Below are 18,398 nucleotides of genomic sequence, written 5' to 3' on the forward strand. Positions count from 1 at the left end.
TAAATTAATTTCTATTATGTTAGAGTCCTTATTTACAACTGCGCTAGTTTAGGGGTGTATTAGGGCTTGTACAAGGAGGAACCTTATGTTATTATTGTAGGTAGTAATTAGGTTTGCATACATGTTAAGGTTGTTTAGAAGGGGTTCTCCTACTATAGCGCGTTGTAGTTTAGTTAAGAGGGAGTTATATAAGGCTATAATTAGACTTATCTTATTTAGGCCTATATTAAATGCAAGTTAGTAAAACTTAGTAAAGTGTAAAGTAAAGCTTTTTTTTTTTTATTATAAAGTGTTTAAGTAACTTAGGGCTATTAACTTTTTATTTAGGTCTCTATAAGTTACTTACAAGAACACTATAAATTAATCTAGGTTAATAATATCTTTATTTATTAGTAAGTTAATTAAGGCTGTTACATTATAGTTAAGTTAAGAGTAGGCATATAGTAACTAGAAGTGTTTAAAGGGGAATTAGTCTATGTTTCCTTTAAGTTTATATTAGAGCTTATGTAGAAAAAAAAGTAGGTCTTTCTGTTTTCTATTAAACAGTAGGGGATTAGGAAGTTAGTTAAATTTTATTACTAAGTTAAAAAGGTTATAAGTTATAGGCAGTGTTAGGCAAAAAAGAGTTAAGCTATCTCTAGACTTCTAAGTAAGCTTTAAGGCTAGTAAGTTCTTAGTTCCTACTACTATAATAAAAGTTAAGGTAGAAATAAACTACTTAATAACATAAAGCTGTTTTTTAAAGTCCTTTTAAAAAGCTTTAAAGCTTATAACATAGTAGCTTTCTTATAAAGTAAGCGCTTTTTAAAAGGCTTTTTAGCTTACTTTAATAGCTTAAAGTTATGCAAGTACTAAGCTTATTAGATTAAATTTAAAGGCTATTCTTAGCTAGAGTTTTAACACAACATAATGTTATAATTATGCATAAGTAAGGTTATAGAGCTTTACAGAGGTCTAGTTTAATTACTACGTAAAGTATTATAGTAAGTATAAGACATTATGTAAAAAATAAAAAGGTTTAGAAGAAAATTAGTAATTAAATACTTAGCTTAGAAGTCTAAGCACTTTAGGTATAAATTAAGCCTGTTCTAGGTTTAGTTAGTGTTAAGGCAGTTTGTGCTTAAGTTTATGTCTGTGTTGTGTCATATTTATGTCAGACATGCACTAATAATACTCTAGTACATGTCTAATACAGTTATGTCTAGGATCTAGGGAGGATACTGTGACAGCCTAGCTTATTAGCCTTACTTAGGTAGTTCTTTTTTAAGTTATTAAAAAGTAAGTCTAAAGACCTTCTATATTAAGTGCTACTTAAGTGTTGTTTAAGTGTAAGCGTAAGTATACATTTTAGCATTAAAAAGAGTTAAAGTTTAAAACTTACTTTTAGTAATTAAAAGCAACTTTATGCTAATATAGCTATAGTTATTTTAGAATTAGGTTATAACATCTTATGTTTATTACATAGAGCTTAATCTACTCTTTATAGTGTTAGTAGGTAATTATAATAGTTATAGTATAAAAAATAAAACTTTTTTTAAGTTGTTTTTTATTAAATCTAGTTAGGTAAATTATTTAGGTAAGCAGTATTAATTAAAGATTTAGTTTATGCGCTAGTTCTTTATTAATGTAACCTATACTATTTACTCCTAAGTTAATAAAAGCTTATATTAAGGCTAATATAGTTTTTTATTATAAATATATAAGAATATTAACTTAGTACTTTTAGTTATTAGTAGAGAACTTAGCCTATAAGTTAGCAAAAATCTAGTGTTAAATTAGTCCTAAGAGGTAACTTAGCTTTAAAATAAGCTTTTTTACAGGCTCTTACTGCTATAGCTGTAGCTATGTTAAGAGTAGTAAAAAAAATTAAAGCTTAAATATAAGTTAAAGCTCTTATAAAAATAAAATTAAAATAGTAAAAATTTTTAATAAGTGCTAGCAGCGCTACTTATGTAGACTTAAAAAAAAAGAAATAAAGCAGTTTTAAAAGATATAACTATACTTACTACACTTAAAGTATTAACTTTTTTTTTTATAATTTTTATGCTTTTTAAAACTAACTAGAGCATAATTTAAATTAATTTTTATTATATTAGGGTCTTTATTTGCAACTGCGCTAGTTTAGAGGTGTATTAAGGCTTGTACAGGGAGGAACCTTATGTTATTATTATAGGTAGTAATTAGGTTTACATACATATTAAGGTTGTTTAGAAGGGGTTCTCCTACTATAGCGCGTTACAGTTTAGTTAAGAGGGAGTTATATAAGGCTATAATTAGACCTATCTTATTTAAGCTTATATTAAATATAAGTTAGTAAAACTTAGTAAAGTGTAAAGTAAAGCTTTTCTTTTTTTATTATAAAGTGTTTAGGTAACTTAAGGCTATTAACTTTTTATTTAGGTCTTTATAAGTTACTTATAAAAATGCTATAAATTAATCTAAGTTAATAATATTTTTATTTATTAGTAAGTTAATTAAGGCTGTTACATTATAGTTAAGTTAAAAGTAGGCATATAGTAACTAAAAGTGTTTAGAAAAAAATTAGTCTAGGTTTCTTTTAAGTTTATATTAAAGCTTATGTAAAAAGAAAGGTAAGTCTTTTTATTTTCTATTAAATAGTAGAGGATTAGAGAGTTAGTTAGATTTTATTACTAAGTTAAAAAGGTTATAAGTTATAAGTAGTATTAGGCAGAAAAAAGTTAAGCTATCTCTAGACTTTTAAGTAAGCTTTAAGGCTAGTAAGTTCTTAGTTCTTACTACTATAATAAAAGTTAAGGTAGAAATAGACTACTTAATAATATAAAGCTATTTTTTAAAGTTCTTTTAAAAAGCTTTAAAGCTTATAACATAGTAGCTTTTTTATAAAGTAAGCACTTTTTAAAAGGCTTTTTAGCTTACTTTAATAGCTTAGAGTTATGCAAGTACTAAGCTTATTAAATTAGATTTAGAGGCTATTCTTAGCTAAAGTTTTAACATAATATAATGTTATAATTATGCATAAGTAAGGTTATAGAGCTTTACAGAGGTCTAGTTTAATTACTATGTAAGGTATTATAGTAGGTACAAGACATTATATAAGAAATAAAAAAGTTTAAAAAAAATTAGTAATTAAATACTTAGCTTAGAAGTCTAAGCGCTTTAGGTATAAATTAAGCCTATTCTAGGTTTAGTTAGTGTTAAGGCAGTTTGTACTTAAGTTTATGTCTATGTTATGTTATGTTTATGTTAGACGTGCACTAATAATACTCTAGTACGCGTCTAATACAGTTATGTCTGGGATCCGGGGAGGATACCGTGACAGTTGTAGGGAATGCATTAGTGTAGGAAGGGTAGTTTAGTAGGGTCTTAGCAAAAGTAAGCAACTTAGGTGTGTAAGCAACTCGCCTGTGAAGTACGTTATAGATAAAGACTATTAGCTTATAGAAAGGGGGGTAGAGTAATAATTTTATAAATTATTTTATCTTAGGTTGCTTAGATCCTATCTAAAGGGTTTCTATATTAGCTCTAACTATAACTTAACCTAGTCTCCTATAGTTACCTCTATTTCTTTATATATTTAGTTGCACCTTGCTTTTATAGCTAGCTTAGTAGTTTTCTAATATTCTTTTATACAAGGCCTATAGGTGTTAATGGCATTCCTAGGTTCAGAGTCCCCACGCACTCCCATATGCCTCTAAGTAGACTCCCACCGCATTCAGACCTATTGTCTTGCCTGTGCTGTTACACTTATAGTCTAATTGTAGATCGTAACAAGTAGGCTAATACTGTCTAAATAAGGGCTTCTTAAGTAAAACATTAAACTTTTAGTAAATTAAATTAAAATTAAAATTATCTTAAACACCTTAATTAACTTTTATTATTATAAGTAAGTTATGCTTTTTAGGCGCTTTTTTAAAAAAAAAATTCTAAGCTTTAAAGTTCTTTTTAAAAAAAGTTTATTTAAGTATAACTTTAAAAAATTACTAAGCGTCTATCTAAGCTTATATATACATGTTAACATAAGCTTAAGCTTTTGTCCCTTTATATAGTAGGTTAATATTATGCAGTAAGTGTGCTCTGGTAATGTGTTAACTAACTGCTTAGTAGTAACAGCATAAGGCGTCTTAACATTTAAAAAAAGAGAAAGAAGGTTATTAGAACAACAGATGACAGTAATGTTAATAAAAGAGATATATTTAGTAGCTACTAAGATAGACGTAGGGGTAAACATAGATATAGAGTGTAGCTAAAAGAATTATTGCTTATTTTAGTAATAAATAACACGTAAATTATTTTAAAGATTAATACATAGTAGCAGTACATAATATAGTTGCTACTATAAAGTTTTACAAAGTTTAGAGGACAGAAATATAGATAAATTAATAATAAAAAGTTCTTTAATATATAAAGTAAGTAGTAAAGTTATAGTATTTAAGAAGTAATTATAAAAGTCTTTTAAATAGCTAGGGAGAGAAAGCCTTTCTTACACCCTTATTAGCTAGAGAGATGGGGCTTGCGCCACTAAGGCTACCAGCAGGGGCTTGCCCCTGTCGAGGCTCTCTCCCCATCCCGTCTGAGCTTGCTGAGATAAGTGCTTCTGGATGTCGGTTTTTACCTGTTGAAAAACAAAAGAGGCGTCGCACCGTTGCTGTCCTCAATTACGGCGCAACCGATGGCTGCTTGTCAAACCTTCTCAGACCGTATGCACCCTCACTTGTAGCGACCTCGGTAGCTTTCGTCAGTTTATGTAATCCATAATTACAAAAGCTGTAATGGCCCTTGCCTCTCGTACCAACCTCAGGACGCGGTAAAGTGTCTCCTAATCTTCGCACGCCCTCGATCGCATCTGAATTATGAATTACATTATATGGACTTGCATCGCGTAAGGCTCAAGCGACTGCTTGCTAACTACACAATAGCAATACAGACGTAGTAATCAAGCCAGAGAGATCCGCAGCTTGAACCGACCCCAGGGTTCCATTTGTAAAAGTTAGCCAGGGAAATATTGGCATTCTTTGCAATGACTGCACACTCATCGCCGGACACAACCTTGTGGAAGGTCTTGCAGCTAGTCGTCATTCCGGATTGATAGGGAGTTGGCGTGGCAACTCCATTTCCTTTCGTCGTTGTTGAAGTTTTTAACGTTGTCGTCGGCGTGGGCCCAACACCAATGATACTGACACAGACATAGTAATCGAGCCATAAGGAAGCGCAGTTGGATCCGACCGTGGGATTCCAGGTGTAGAACTGCGACAAGCTGATGCCATATTTCGAAGCAATCGCGGCGCAACCATCTCCGCTAACAACCTTGTGGAAGGCATCGCAGTTATTTACAATTCCATTTTGAACTGGTGTAGGAGTGGCGATACCATTCGTTGGAGTTGTAACCGTCGATGTTTTGATCGTCGTGCTCTTGACCGTGGATGAAGGACCGACACCAATGATGGACACACAGACGTACGTATCGAGCCACAACGAAGCGCAACTAGTCCCTACAGCAGGGTTCCACGAGTAGAATTGCGACAAGCTGATGCCATACTTCTGGGCAATTGCAGCGCAACCGTCTCCATCGACGACTTTGTGGAAAGCATCACAGTTACCCACCATCCCTGATTGAATGGGGGTTGGCGTGACAATGCCATTGGTAGGCGTCGGAGTGGCGCCCTTGCTGGAGGTTGTGATAGGGCTGAAGCCAGGAACACCGGTGCACAGCTACAGGGTATATATTAAGAGAGGTATCGAACAGATGTTGGACCAAAACTTACATAGGTATCTATCCACAATAACTGGCATTGGTCGCCAATTCCTGGGTTCCAAGACACGAGATCCTTCAACGTCAACCCAGGATACTTGCTTATATATATGCCACATGTATCTCCATCCTTGACGAGATCCCAACGGTTACAGTTCTGCACCTGCCCAGGTTGAGTGGGTCCAGGAGGCCCTCCAGTGGACGTCGGTGTAGCCTTGGAAGTTGTCGAGAGCACTACTGTGCTTGATTGGGGTGGAGGCTCGCCAAATGCTTCTACGCAATAAGACTTGCCCGATACAAAATTGCTGCACTCGGCCGTGATGGAAGGGTTCTGTAGATATTGGTCAGCCCAAGGGACTACAAAGTTTATACTGGAAGCCCAAGACATACCCATCTTCGGAAGTCATCCAAAGAAATTACCCAGAGAGCCGGCATTTGACTGCATGGAATGGATCCATCATTATCATACCACCAAGTGCAGTACGGCGTCGTATTGGGATCGAATGGTAGCGCGGGCTTCTCGTCTCGTCTGGAGAATGGTTTCTCAGCCCATGAGGTAAAGATGTGCAGCGAAAACGCTGCGAGTAAAATTGGACGACCGATCATCTTGCCGAAGTGCGTGTCGTTTCCTAGTACCCGTCCCCGCTATTTGAATACCTTTCTTTAAACCTTCCTAGTTTTCAATCCCGAGTTTACCGCATCATATTTTCCTGTACGAGAAGCAATATTGGAAGGATTTCCAAATTTCCACAGCTCTAGGACAGACCATTTCACGTGGGAGACTGAAATTGTGCCTTGCAGTAGGCCCTGCATGTTACTCTAGACTTTCTTCCCGGTCATCAGTCGGTCAGTCGAAGAAGCGCTGTTCCTCATGCTATAAAAGCCTTGGCCGCTAAGGCGTCTGGTGTGTATTGGGCCACTCCAGCCACCAGACCTGCCGGAAAAAGACATCTAGCCCCTGTCTACAAATTGGCTATGTTGGGGTTGCTTACACTCGAATAGATTTCGGATGACTGCGTGATACCGTATTTTTATCCCTGTAAGAGTCTAGTCTGACAACGATCATCTTTTCCACGCTTCGGTTAGGCTCTTGGCTCATAGCCAAGGATTACCGCCAAGAGCCTCCCCGGGCCTTCGCCTCACGCAGGAACCCGCACCGTCCATCACAGGGCCCTCTCTCGGCCCCATTCATATAACGCTGCTCCTCAAGGCTATATGGACTCTTGGCTCTCATCTTCCTACCTACATTCATCCTGTTCTCTTACATCTCCTGCATACAACCACGCTATTCTCGGGCGTAATGGCAGACTTAGACAGTTATGACCTTCCAGACTTTGGCTTTACCCCTTTTGATCAATTCGTTATTGTACGTCCGTATATCGAGACCCTGAGGTTCCATTTCGACTTCACATGGCCCCCAATGGGCTTAATTCTGACGGTCCCAACAGGAGCATTGGGATCCAGAGTCTGCCTTGAGCAAGGAGGAGCAAAAGGAGACCCTTGTGCGGCAGTGGTTGCAGCTCGGACGTAACTCTCGCGATGTAAATTTTCTTCGCTCATTGCCCTTGTTGCATGCCCCTATTCGGTGTCTAGAACTTACGTGCCAAGGCATACCATAAGAAAACCTCCACCCCTGACTGGGTGGTACCAGAATATGTCCCGCAAGACCTTCTAACCGACAATGAGCGCCGGGTCAATGGCCAGCTTGGCGTGAGCAATGTCCTCTGGATCAGGACATGGTATGGCTCTGGAAGTCCGGCAGCATCAACGTCACCTTCCAGTGGCGTGTCGACAGAAACGGCTCAAACGGATGTAGTGAGCCATGCAACGGCCGACGCGGCTTATCGCCGGCTTTGGCGAGCAGCCTTCTTTGACAACGACGACGACCCGAATGATGACTTTGACGATTATCGTACTGTGCATAGGTCGTTCATCTTTGATGACGATCCGGTTGCCTATGGTGTGACCCAACACACTTCGGATGAGAATGTAGCGCCAACTGGATCCACTCCTGGGTTCATCGTAAAAGCGATGATGCATTGTCCGGACCAATTGGGTGGGTTCAGTGGCGGAGACTGGAGTGGCACTGAGGAGGAATATCTGGCAACGAGCCAGAATCTGCTGGTTATGATAGCTGACAGGAAAGCCTGCGAAAGTGGTTGGGTGCTTGAGATCGGCTTGAACCACAGGGCAGAAGTGCTTCCGGGGCGGATTAGAAGCAAGGCGAGTCGAATAGCCACCGATTATGGGAATTGGCAAACGGAGGGGATGGCATTGAGGGAGACAACAATGGGGGAGGATACGGAAACATATGCTCAACGTGGTGATGGCTGGGCAAGTGACTGAGGGATTCAATGCTGCTAAGATAGTTATCGTCGACTGGAAAGCTCCGCAGCATCACAGCGACGGCCGTTCGCCCAGTCACCTAAATTATAGGCGATTAGAATAGTCTCTTCGTAGAAAATTACTAGACAACACATATACACGAAATACTCTCTATCAAGTCGTGATCTCCCAAATCGATTCACCCAGTACCACCCGTAAGCTCAGCGTCTCTGCAAGGCACGCTCTTGACTACCCGGATCGGTGAATGTGTGCATGCCGGTGGTAGTGATTATGATGATGTTGCCGTTCACCCGTTGTGCTCAAGCCCTCTTCAGCCACACTGTGTGTGGCCTCGGCACCGGGCTCTTGGCTGAAGCCTCCTATCGGTATCTCGAATTCTTCCTCGTCATCAGCTATCTCAATATCTGTATATGGTCAGTCAATATTGTCAGGGTGCAGGCGTTGGGTTGGCTTACTTTTGATCTTGAACATCTCCTCCTCGGTGGGCTGCTCGCCTCTCTTGATCTTGGAGGCAGCGGCAGCATTGTCAAACTCAACAGTGCACAAGGTTACCCTAACAAAACGGCCGCCAGCTGTGCCCCACAGGTCATGACTTCTCGTTCCTCCCGTCGTGCAGTAGGCATTTTTTCCTCCGGCAATACTGTACTTCGGGTTGTCCATAAGATTGAAGGCGCCAACCACAGTTGCGATGTCTCCGGACTTGAGCTGGTGATTAAAGACTTGATACGATCCTCCTTGGGGTGTCGTGGTCGTATCCGAGTTGAAAAGGTGGAAAGTGAAGTCTTTGCGATTGTTATAGGCCCAGTTCCAAGCCGAATCCTTGTTGGGCGATCCTTGTCTGCCACCCGAACCATACAAAGCATTGGCACCTAGCCAATCCTGGGTCCACGGCTTGGAGGCAGACTTCTCGTTTCCTGCCGAGTCTGCCCAAGTCACTGTCTGCGATATGCGTCGCGGTAGACCATTTATCGTTCCTTGGGTTTCTTGCTCATACCCAGGGACACAGGCGCGGGAATTGGTTATGCTGTTGCCGCCTTCATTCAATCTGCGAAGTTATCAGTAGAGTTGGGAGTATCGATTGAGCGCGCTTACGAGTTGAAGGGGAATTCGTCGCAACTAAGCCAATTTCTGTTACCCGGTTCGCCTTTATCTCTCGATGTTGCGGTAGCAAACTCATTCGACTCTCTTATACATCGATCGGACCACGTTTCCGTAACGGTCTTCTGTTCGCCTTTCGCGTTCGTATAGATGTGCGTGTGCGTGGACCTGGATCCGCAAACATTCTCGCGGTTCGAGCCTTCGCCGGAGCTCCCACTATCGCTGAAGCTTCCAGTGAACGGGCCGGAGCCCAGACCTTGAGATGTGAAGAAGTTCATAATGTTCGTACAGATGCCCGGGAATGGACCATTCCAATGACCAAGGTCTTCGTCGACAAAGAATTTGCAGTTGTACATGAAGGCGGGTATACTGTTCATACAAGGGACGACTGGGTCCGTATCCATTGGATCGCCCTCCTCGGGGTCAGCTCGGCGTGTTCTGGAGGATGGAGGCTTTTTGCCAGGAACCCATTGGCATGCATCACCAGCGCAAGCCCCGCTTGGGCATTGACCACCGTCGTTGCAAGTGAAGAAGCTGGTTGCCTTTTCGTTTAGAGCGCTGGCTTCCTCCCCCTCTTCGCGCCTCTGGAGGGGCGACAAGGCACCTCTGGTGGAGTGCCAGTCTTCGTCGAACCAGTACGTCGAATTGTAGAGCGGAGAAAAGTCATCCTTGTACTCGCCATCGGAGATGAAGGGGTTGCGTTTTCCAATGGAAACTTGCTGCGACAATGTCAGTAAATGCTATGGTATTCGCCAGCCACATCAATGTTGACCCGGGGTCGCGCCTTGGTTGGTACTCCAGAGGAACCCAGACCCATAGAACTTGTGAAGTGGTACTTACGCCGTGGTGCTCATATAGAATCTTCTCTCTGTCCTGGTTCCACAGTTGTAGTGCTATTTCTGTGAGCTCAGGAGAATGTGATGTATGGGGCATACTCACGCTTCAGTGCATAATTACCCAACCATTTGAACCTATAGTGAGCTCAGAATGAGAACACGAGCAAGTGGGCAGGATCACCTACGTGGCTGTTCCGCCAATTCCAAAGTTGTAAAGATATTTGATGAAGATATCGTATGATATTGCAGGCGTGTTCCCAATGCCCCCTTGTCCCTTCCCTATCACTTCGAATCGGAAAGTGTTGTTGATGAAACCAACGATCTGCATTATGTAAGAAAACCAATTACTCCCCCAAAAGTCTCATCGGCAATCGGGAAGACTTTGGACGAACCTGCGCGTTTACAATGTCACCCTTGACGCTGGGTGTGTTAACCTTAATTCCCAGATTGACCTCTGGGGTGATTAACAGGTCAACACCAACCGATGCTTGCACGGAAGCATCAAGGATTGGTTCAAAGTCTATCAAATCATGTCAGTAGTTGGGTCATGGCGGGATGTGACTGCTGCGTCCTACCTGTTCCTTTCGATCCTTGCTCCGCGCTCTCGGCAGGCTTATCAAATTTCTGTCTTGCCTCCGCCTCTTTCACTTGTGGGAAGTATATTTCGTATCTCGGGAACGTAATCTTCGCGCCAGCTTTCAACTTTCTATACACTGTTAGCAGGCTTGATTTCCGTAATTTGAGGTCAGTTTCAAAAGGACGTACCCGGCCACAGTTGCCTTGGCCCGCATTTCGCCATAGACATCCAACGTTGGCCCAATAGCAGCGATGCTGAGCTCCAGTTAGCTATAGCATAGATGAAACGGCGCGACAAGGTGTACCCTTTGATAGCGAGACCCGGATATGATAGAGTATCAATGATCTTTAAACGCTCCTTCATCCTGTACTCGATCTCTGCATTGCCTTCAACCTCCAGCGTTGCTTGAGCTACAGGCTCCATCTCTGCGGCAGGTTGTTAGCTGCAAACATTCCGAGTGGATGAGCCTGGGAAAAAAAACACACCAAAATAAGCGTAGATTTGCTCCACGTTCAAGGGGACAATGGTACCTTGGGCATAATATGCCCATCGTGCGTTCATGTCAAATTTAGCATCGAGCGTGACATCCAAGCCAGCCTTCAAGACGGTGTTGCCCCTTGCGCACTGTGCCCGCTTGCGGTACAGGAGCATTCTCTTGTGCAGTGACATAGGTAGCTTGCCTTGGTCGGATGTCTGGACACGAGTGAGTTGTTTGAGCCAATCAGTAAGCTCTCCCCAGAATCGCTTCTCATGGCGCGAACGCTTGGTAGTCCCTTTGGGAGACTCTGTGCCAGTCATATCGTCCCAGTAGGGAACTAAGTTAGTGTAATCAATTCGGATATTGACGGTTTGATCCTCACGCCGGATGTTTTCAAAATGGTAATCGAAGACAAGCTTATACACCCTTGAGGTATGGTCAGCTGCTGAGCGTTTCCGAATGTGATATGGTGGCAATTCTGTCTCGTCGACTGGGTCCATGGAAACGACACGTGCGAATGGACCTGATCTACGGTCGAATTAGCGAATCACACTCGGCTGTGTCGTTGTAACTCGCCTAGCTGCTGCGAGGCATGCTAGTCGGATGACAACCAAGTAAACACTTACCCAATGTGTCGTGGCAAAGCGATAATGGTATCGTATGCGTTGTCCATAAAAATCTTCTCACAATGCTCCTCGCGTCCTGACCGGCAGTAGACGAGATGAGTGCCTTCTTCGTGCTCGAAGGTCCAGTCCATGAGATCTGGATCGTCACGGGTGAGGGTCTCACGCCGTTTGATAGGATTGCCTGTTCCGTCGTCATCATGGACAAATACGTAGTCCCTGGGAAAATTGCCCTGCAAGGCACCCTCGTCTCCGTCGAGAAGAACGAATCCATAGGGATCGTCGCCGACGTCAGTCTCATCCGGGCCGTGCGGATCATGGTCGTTGTTGCCGTACTACCAAATAGTTAGTTTCAAGGGACAGAAATATAGGCTTGCGGATGATCTTACGTTGTCCTTGTATTCATATACAACGTCGAACCCATGAGGATGCGGAAAGATCTTTTTCACATCAAATGGAAGTGTGACGTTCCTCAGAGGATCGCAGCAAAAGAGATGTTCGATTCCTGGATTGTACGACATGCAGGGTGCTGGTAGGCCAGCTGGCCGTTCTGGCAGGGTGGCTTTGGCGATGGTAACTTGGCCTTTGGGGCACTTCGTATCCATACACTGCTGCATCGTCGATGAGAAGTACGTGGTTTGACCATTGTTCTTCTCTGGTGTTGGTACGTTCGGTTTCCACTGGCAGTCTTGATATATGCCCGCAATAGGGCAACAATAAGATTGATATTGCCCCTTGGGGCATGGCTTACCCCCGGCCTCGTTTCCTCGGTAGGTGAGGGGTCCGCCTGAGGGGCACTTCAACTCCGTCTGGCAGTCGGACCAATGACATTGTTGAAGCTCGGAGGCAGCATCGCAGCATAAGGATCGCGCTCCGCTAGCGCACTTCGCACCACCCTCGTAGGTTGTGTACTGATCCGTGACCAACTCGTAACGGCCATCCCCGCATGTCTTCTCTTCGAAACCACCATCGCAATAGAACGAACTGCGCTCGGGAGCTCCAACCCACTTGCAGTTGACCGCTGGACTCTTGGGCGAACAGCACACTGTTTTCCACTGCCCTTTTGCACACGACTCAATCTCCTGAGCCAAGTTTCCGGTTGAGTAAACATTTCCCGCCGCTCCGCCAGGGGCATGTAACCGCTCGATTGGGATGTCGCCTTTTGCGCACGTATTAAACTTGCCGCTGCTACCGGGGCCGGAGCAACCCATCGTGACATAGCAGCCATCACCAGTAAGGCCTCCGAGCTCTTGAGCAAGAGCATCCTTCTCTTCGTCGGAAAGGGTTCCCCCCTCTATGAGAGCCCCTGTCACGAACTCATCTCCAAGGAGTGCCGACAGTGCTTGGAAGTCCGGGGTATCCTGATCAATGGCCCATATCATGACACCACCCAAGCACTCGCTGTCGAGAAGCTCTCGCTTCTTAGCGAAGCTTTTGGCATCGTCATACGTAATCCATTGTGTATCATCATACACCATGTACGTTACTCCAGTGGCATTTTCGTACACGATCTTCTTATCGTTCAGACGTTTGGATCTTGCCATGATCTCCTTAAAGGAAAGGATACCACGTTCACCGGAACACTCGCCTGCTGCACCGGCATCTGCGAAGACACATCCAGGCGTATTGCATTTGCTGTCAGCCAGGGTGAAGGTCCGTCCGTAAAATCCTGTACATCGTTAGAAAACATGGCTTGAGACTACAATATGGTACCTTACCTGTCCCCAGGTTGACTTTGGATAAGTCGACATCATTGCGCCGAAGTAGATCGAGGCCGCTCTCGATCTCAGTGACATTGGTATGGCCGAAAACATATGGTCCAGTCCACGGATTGTTCTGATCCCATTTCCCGCGTTGATCGTATGTCATCATACTAATGAGATCAGTCTAGTTTCTATGTCTCAAGACAGAGTATTTACTTGAACCAATCTACTTCGCTCTGCATGCTGTTCACATCAAAGTGCTGCAAGTACCAGTAGCTAGCCGGTATTGCAACGGAGAGCGTCCAGGAAGGATTGCGATCATCGAATTGGGATTTTATGGCGCGGAGAAGGTAGACATAGTTGTCGAAGTCCGCTTTATGGCCACCGCGGTCATCCGCTTCAGCTGAAAAAAGTTTAACACCACAGTGTCTGATTGTGGCTGTGGTAGAACTTACGATACTCCCAATCTAAATCGATGCCGTCCAGTGCATACTTCTCCAAGGTCTCTACTACACTCTTGGCAAAGGTTTCTCGAGAAGAAGAACTGGCAGCCATGTTCGTCCATGCGTCTCGCGTAGGGCCTATGTCACAGATCTAATCAGTACAAGGTAACATTGGTCAACTAAGAAGCGTACTCACCGGGATCGGTGAATGTCCAACCGCCAATGGAAAGAATGACCTGGAGTGCTGGGTTCTGACGCTTCAGCTTAACGACTCGAGATATGATCCCTGAGCTGTCAATCGTGACTTTGAAATCGCTGCTGATGCCTCCAAAAGCGATGTTAATGTGCGTGAGTGCATGAACGGGTATATCTTCCGGCCTGAAGGAGTCGCAATCCCTGGTATCGGCCCAGGATTCGTAGTAGGCAATGCGTCTTTTCCTCCACGACGAAGCGCATTTCTTGCGCTCTGGTTTAGCACAATTGCTCTGACAGCTTTCATTCCTATTCGATGACGTTGCGCAGAATTCCTCAGTTGTCCCGCAGAAGCCCCAGCGACTACAGCAAACCTTCAAAGGACACTCCTTGCCCTTCGGATTCGCCCACTGGCCACACTCGGCGGTAGCATTGCAAGTACCGATACAGTTGTTTGGCGCGCACCAATCATCTCCAAAACCACAACTGCCTTGTTTAGAGCAGCATCCCACCTTGCACTTGTTTTCGGCATCGCAGGTAGCCCCTTGCTGAGAAGAGACAAAAGAAACGACTGATAAGGTTAAAAGTAATGCTAGAAGATAGCGTAACGAGAGTGTAGAAGTCATTGTGACAAACGCTATCGCAACGCTTGCGAGTCACTCACAGCTGACAACAACAATACGCAGAAGTGATAGAGAATGAGTGCAAAGGAGTGAAAATGAGTGTGTCAAAGAGGGACTTTTGACGGAAGGCGTAAGGAAAGACCTGACCGTCAACGTAAAACGACAGAGCGCAGCGTTCTCTGGACAGAACTGCTCTTCACCAATTCGAGCATCATGATGGGATATAGAGAGTGGTCGCCATCGCACAGGTGATCGACCCCTGTAGAGGGGTTCGCCTTAACCGAGTGTAGAATCATGCCGCACGAAGAGGGGCGGGAAGTTCGACCTCGTATCTGGTAAGACTCAATCAGGATAGCACTTTTACGCCCTGCTGGAAACTCAACTCCACGAATGAGGTGTGGTCGTTAAAGCGTTGGAGTTGGTTGTCAGATGAAATTCTTGCTCTTGGCAGAGGATCAGGATCTGAAACCTTGCCGTTATGGTCTGGTAAATTACCGTTTCGTTACCCGACGGGGAGATAAAGTACCCAGATCTTACGCCAAGGGGCCAAGACCCGCCCCGCCGGCGTGCCGCCCAAGCTAGTGGCCGACAGATGTTCGCCCCGTGTGATGCGGCCCGATCATCATCCTTCGTGACCCTGTATCGATAGATTCTATTAGGCCACCCTGAAGGATTCTGAAAGGGTATGCGGATACAATGGATCATGCTGCGCGAGAGTGTGGACGTCCTCCTGCTTCTCTGTTTCTCTGAGCTTTTCCCTTGCTGAACTCAGTCGCTCGCTCACTGTTGAGGCTATTAGCAAATAGTCTTTCTGTCTGTCTCTATCAAAATGCTTCTCTACATTCTTTTATTTCTTTTCGGCTTCGTGGTATCCTTCAGTGTTATTCCGTCCACTGGGCACCTTCCTGCGTCAGTCCGAGCCGCGTGCAGATCAGCTTTGGCGGAAAACATTACACAATGCTCAGATATGCTACAGTATCCTGTGGAATTCATTCCAGCATCTTCATTGAGCGAAATATGCACATCCAGTTGTGGGGCAGCATTGAACGCCATGTATTCCAAAGCTTCTTCGACTTGTGGAACAGGTAGTGTGAACGTTACCGCCGTAAACGACACCATGTACACTATACTCACACCCTTAAACCTCGCTGGTGAAGTGGTATTCAGGTACAACTTAACATGCCTCCAAGATAAGTATTCTATCGGAAGATTGGCGGTTTCTTGCTAATATCTCCAGCGTTTACGGAATGGAGGCTTTTGCAAAGACGTGCTCAGCAACATTACAGCAGAGAAGTTGTGTTCTGATTGTTACATGAAGACAGTACAATTGGGGTTCGGCGAGCCGCTAGAGAGCGATAATGGATGGACGCCCCAGGATTTCAATTCACTGAAGCAATCCTGCGGTATACCGACTACCTCATACCCTGTCAAGCCAACTACACCGGTCGGAACGCCCGGGCCGACGTGAGTCTTTTCGATGCCGCAGACATTCTGTCTCTGACCTCTACAGACCTACATGCACGACTAAAACCACTGCAAAGGCCGGCGATACCGCCAACTCACTTGCCAAAAGTCTCTCCGTGTCGACCGACCGTCTCCTAACATATAACAACCTTCCTTTGGCGATGAATGAGACATTCAAAGGGGGAGAGGTGCTGTGTCTTGACAACGTTGCGCAATGTGTGATTCGCCAAGTTGTTGTCAGCGATACCTGTAGCTCTTTAATCAAGGCCAGCGGCAGTGGTGTAGACCAGCTCATGTTCACTAGCTGGAATCCAACCATCGGGTTCGAATGTCGAAATCTAGCATCTATGGCAGGCAAATATGTTTGCATCTCTCCGCCGGGATCAACGACACTGTTCACGCCAATTGCGGGCACTCCAACACCTCCGAGCACGACCAGCAAGACACCAGAATCGACCTATAGCTGGGGCACCGTGCCAAATGCACCCATTAGCTCCATGAACTTTACAACTTCATGGTTGTTCCCAACTGAATTGGTATCGATACCAACGCGCACGGGAACGGCACTACCTCACGAATCCGTCACTGCGATTGCAGCTCGCATCTCCAATTGCCCTTTTCTTAAGGAAGAAGATCCTTCCTGGGACGCGGGACTGGCCGACGATGAATATCACCTACACTCCTGGGATCTTGACGTCGAATGCATTGAATCTTGGGATCCCTACTGTCATCCTGAGCCGACTGCCGCTATCTTGCCTAGCCCGACCAATATTGCATCCTCTTGCTACCCGACGATTTCTACGATAATCCCCGATGGGTGGGTTGCTCCACCAGCACCCACTAGCACCGGTACACCTGATAACTGCAACAAATGGCACGTAGTTGGTCCCGGAGATACCTGCACCGTGGTTGAAGCCAAGTACAAGATATCTGACTCGTCCTTCCGCCAATGGAACCCTACGATCAACGGCCAGTGTGGAAATCTGGTTGCAGGCATGGCATATTGCGTTCGAGTGTGGGTAGAGCCATCTGTCACCAGCTCTTCGAGGCCAATAACGAGCACGCTGAAACCATCTCCCACATCGAGCAAATCGTCCTCCACGTCCGCAGGTCCGCCGGGCCCAACGCAGTCTGGCACTAGCCCGACATGTACAAAGTGGCATGTGTACAAGCAGGGTAAGAATACTTTTGCATTGATTCGCAGCGGATATCATCTAACAAGTACGACAGGTGACACATGCGAATCGATTGCCACTCAATATGGCATCATCGTCAGCCGGTTTCGCCAACTGAATAGGGGTGTAAACACCGAATGCAGTAACCTAGTCCTTGGAAACGCTTACTGTGTGGGATAATAAGCTATAGCTTTGATATTTATAAGGGAGATTTTATTCTCTAACTAGACCAGACAGCACACCATCACTTTTGAGGCATACTGTGTTGCTCGCTTGTGGTGTGCAAGTGTGAGAGATCGGATAGCCTTCTGTACAGTAGCATCGGATTGACATTGTGACTCTAAAAGACTCTGACTTGGGGATGTATTTGAAATTTATCAAGCCCGGCAGGCATTTCTGTCAGGGAATTACTTGGTGTCCACTTTTGCTGCATGCAAGCTCTATGAACCCCACTAAAATTAACTATGTGCTAGCTAGTCTCCTAACTAACGAAACTTAACAACGCAACGCTAAAAAAAAACCTAGTGTAAGGGTCTAAGATTGTTAGTTAAAAGACATACTTTTATTTAACATAAGTCTAATAAGTTTTAAAGTAATAGTAGTAGAGCTATAATTAAAAAAGCTTTCTAAAGTTGTATTTTAAAGCTAAATCTATACATTATATTTAAGCTAATTTTAAACTTTGAAATTAAATTAAATTAAACTTAAATTAAACTTATAACTTAACTTAATAGCTCTATATTAAATTACTATAAAAGTAGGTTAACGTACCTAACGGGTTGGCCGGCCACTTTTGCCAAGCCCCTACTAAAACTACCCTTGTAACGATCCTCATGAATCGTTCCATCTCGGGTCGCTCGGATCCTATCCGAAGGGTCCCCGTATCAGCCCCGACCATGACTCGACCCAGTCCCCCGCAGTTACCCCTATTCCCGCATGTATTTAGTCGCACCTCGCCCCTGTAGCTAGCTCAGTAGTTTTCTAATATCCTACGTACAAGGCCTATAGGTGTTATTGGTATTCCCAGGTCTCTAAGTCCCTACGCACTCCTATATGCCTCTAAGTAGATTTATACTGCATTTAGACCTATTGTCTTGCCTGCGCTGTTA

The 18,398-nt window shown here is 44.2% G+C and overlaps 4 protein-coding genes across 4 annotated transcripts; 2 read left to right on the top strand and 2 right to left on the bottom strand.

Moving 5' to 3' along the window:
- Positions 1 to 4,757: 4,757 nt before the first annotated feature.
- BDR25DRAFT_386910 (uncharacterized protein) lies at positions 4,758 to 6,337 on the bottom strand (the record flags this gene model as incomplete). The annotated part of the gene is made up of 3 exons (XM_033698031.1): positions 4,758 to 5,691; positions 5,745 to 6,062; positions 6,122 to 6,337. The coding sequence occupies 3 exons, from the start codon at positions 6,335 to 6,337 to the stop codon at positions 4,888 to 4,890; spliced, it is 1,338 nt and encodes a 445-aa protein (XP_033550833.1). The 3' UTR covers positions 4,758 to 4,887.
- Positions 6,338 to 7,031: 694 nt separating this feature from the next.
- Positions 7,032 to 8,077, top strand: BDR25DRAFT_332718 (uncharacterized protein; the record flags this gene model as incomplete). The annotated part of the gene is made up of 3 exons (XM_033692775.1): positions 7,032 to 7,097; positions 7,180 to 7,272; positions 7,340 to 8,077. The coding sequence occupies 3 exons, from the start codon at positions 7,032 to 7,034 to the stop codon at positions 8,075 to 8,077; spliced, it is 897 nt and encodes a 298-aa protein (XP_033550834.1).
- A 154-nt stretch (positions 8,078 to 8,231) lies between these two features.
- BDR25DRAFT_282175 (chitinase A1) lies at positions 8,232 to 14,653 on the bottom strand (the record flags this gene model as incomplete). Its single annotated transcript, XM_033687946.1, has 17 exons — positions 8,232 to 8,481; positions 8,533 to 9,122; positions 9,170 to 9,894; positions 10,016 to 10,068; positions 10,115 to 10,146; positions 10,197 to 10,333; positions 10,404 to 10,531; positions 10,587 to 10,717; positions 10,777 to 10,842; positions 10,893 to 11,013; positions 11,074 to 11,594; positions 11,693 to 12,024; positions 12,079 to 13,358; positions 13,408 to 13,562; positions 13,609 to 13,795; positions 13,848 to 13,973; positions 14,032 to 14,653. 17 exons carry the CDS (start codon positions 14,651 to 14,653, stop codon positions 8,306 to 8,308), a joined length of 5,382 nt encoding a protein of 1,793 aa, XP_033550835.1. The 3' UTR covers positions 8,232 to 8,305.
- Positions 14,654 to 15,297: 644 nt separating this feature from the next.
- On the top strand, positions 15,298 to 17,571 carry BDR25DRAFT_282178 (uncharacterized protein). Its single transcript, XM_033687947.1, has 4 exons — positions 15,298 to 15,840; positions 15,895 to 16,114; positions 16,161 to 17,290; positions 17,345 to 17,571. Exons 1-4 carry the CDS (start codon positions 15,480 to 15,482, stop codon positions 17,467 to 17,469), a joined length of 1,836 nt encoding a protein of 611 aa, XP_033550836.1. The 5' UTR covers positions 15,298 to 15,479; the 3' UTR covers positions 17,470 to 17,571.
- The last annotated feature ends 827 nt before the right edge of the window (positions 17,572 to 18,398 follow it).

This window comes from Lindgomyces ingoldianus (assembly GCF_010093535.1).
Source record: "Lindgomyces ingoldianus strain ATCC 200398 unplaced genomic scaffold BDR25scaffold_8, whole genome shotgun sequence".
In the NCBI taxonomy this organism is placed as follows: domain Eukaryota; kingdom Fungi; phylum Ascomycota; class Dothideomycetes; order Pleosporales; family Lindgomycetaceae; genus Lindgomyces; species Lindgomyces ingoldianus.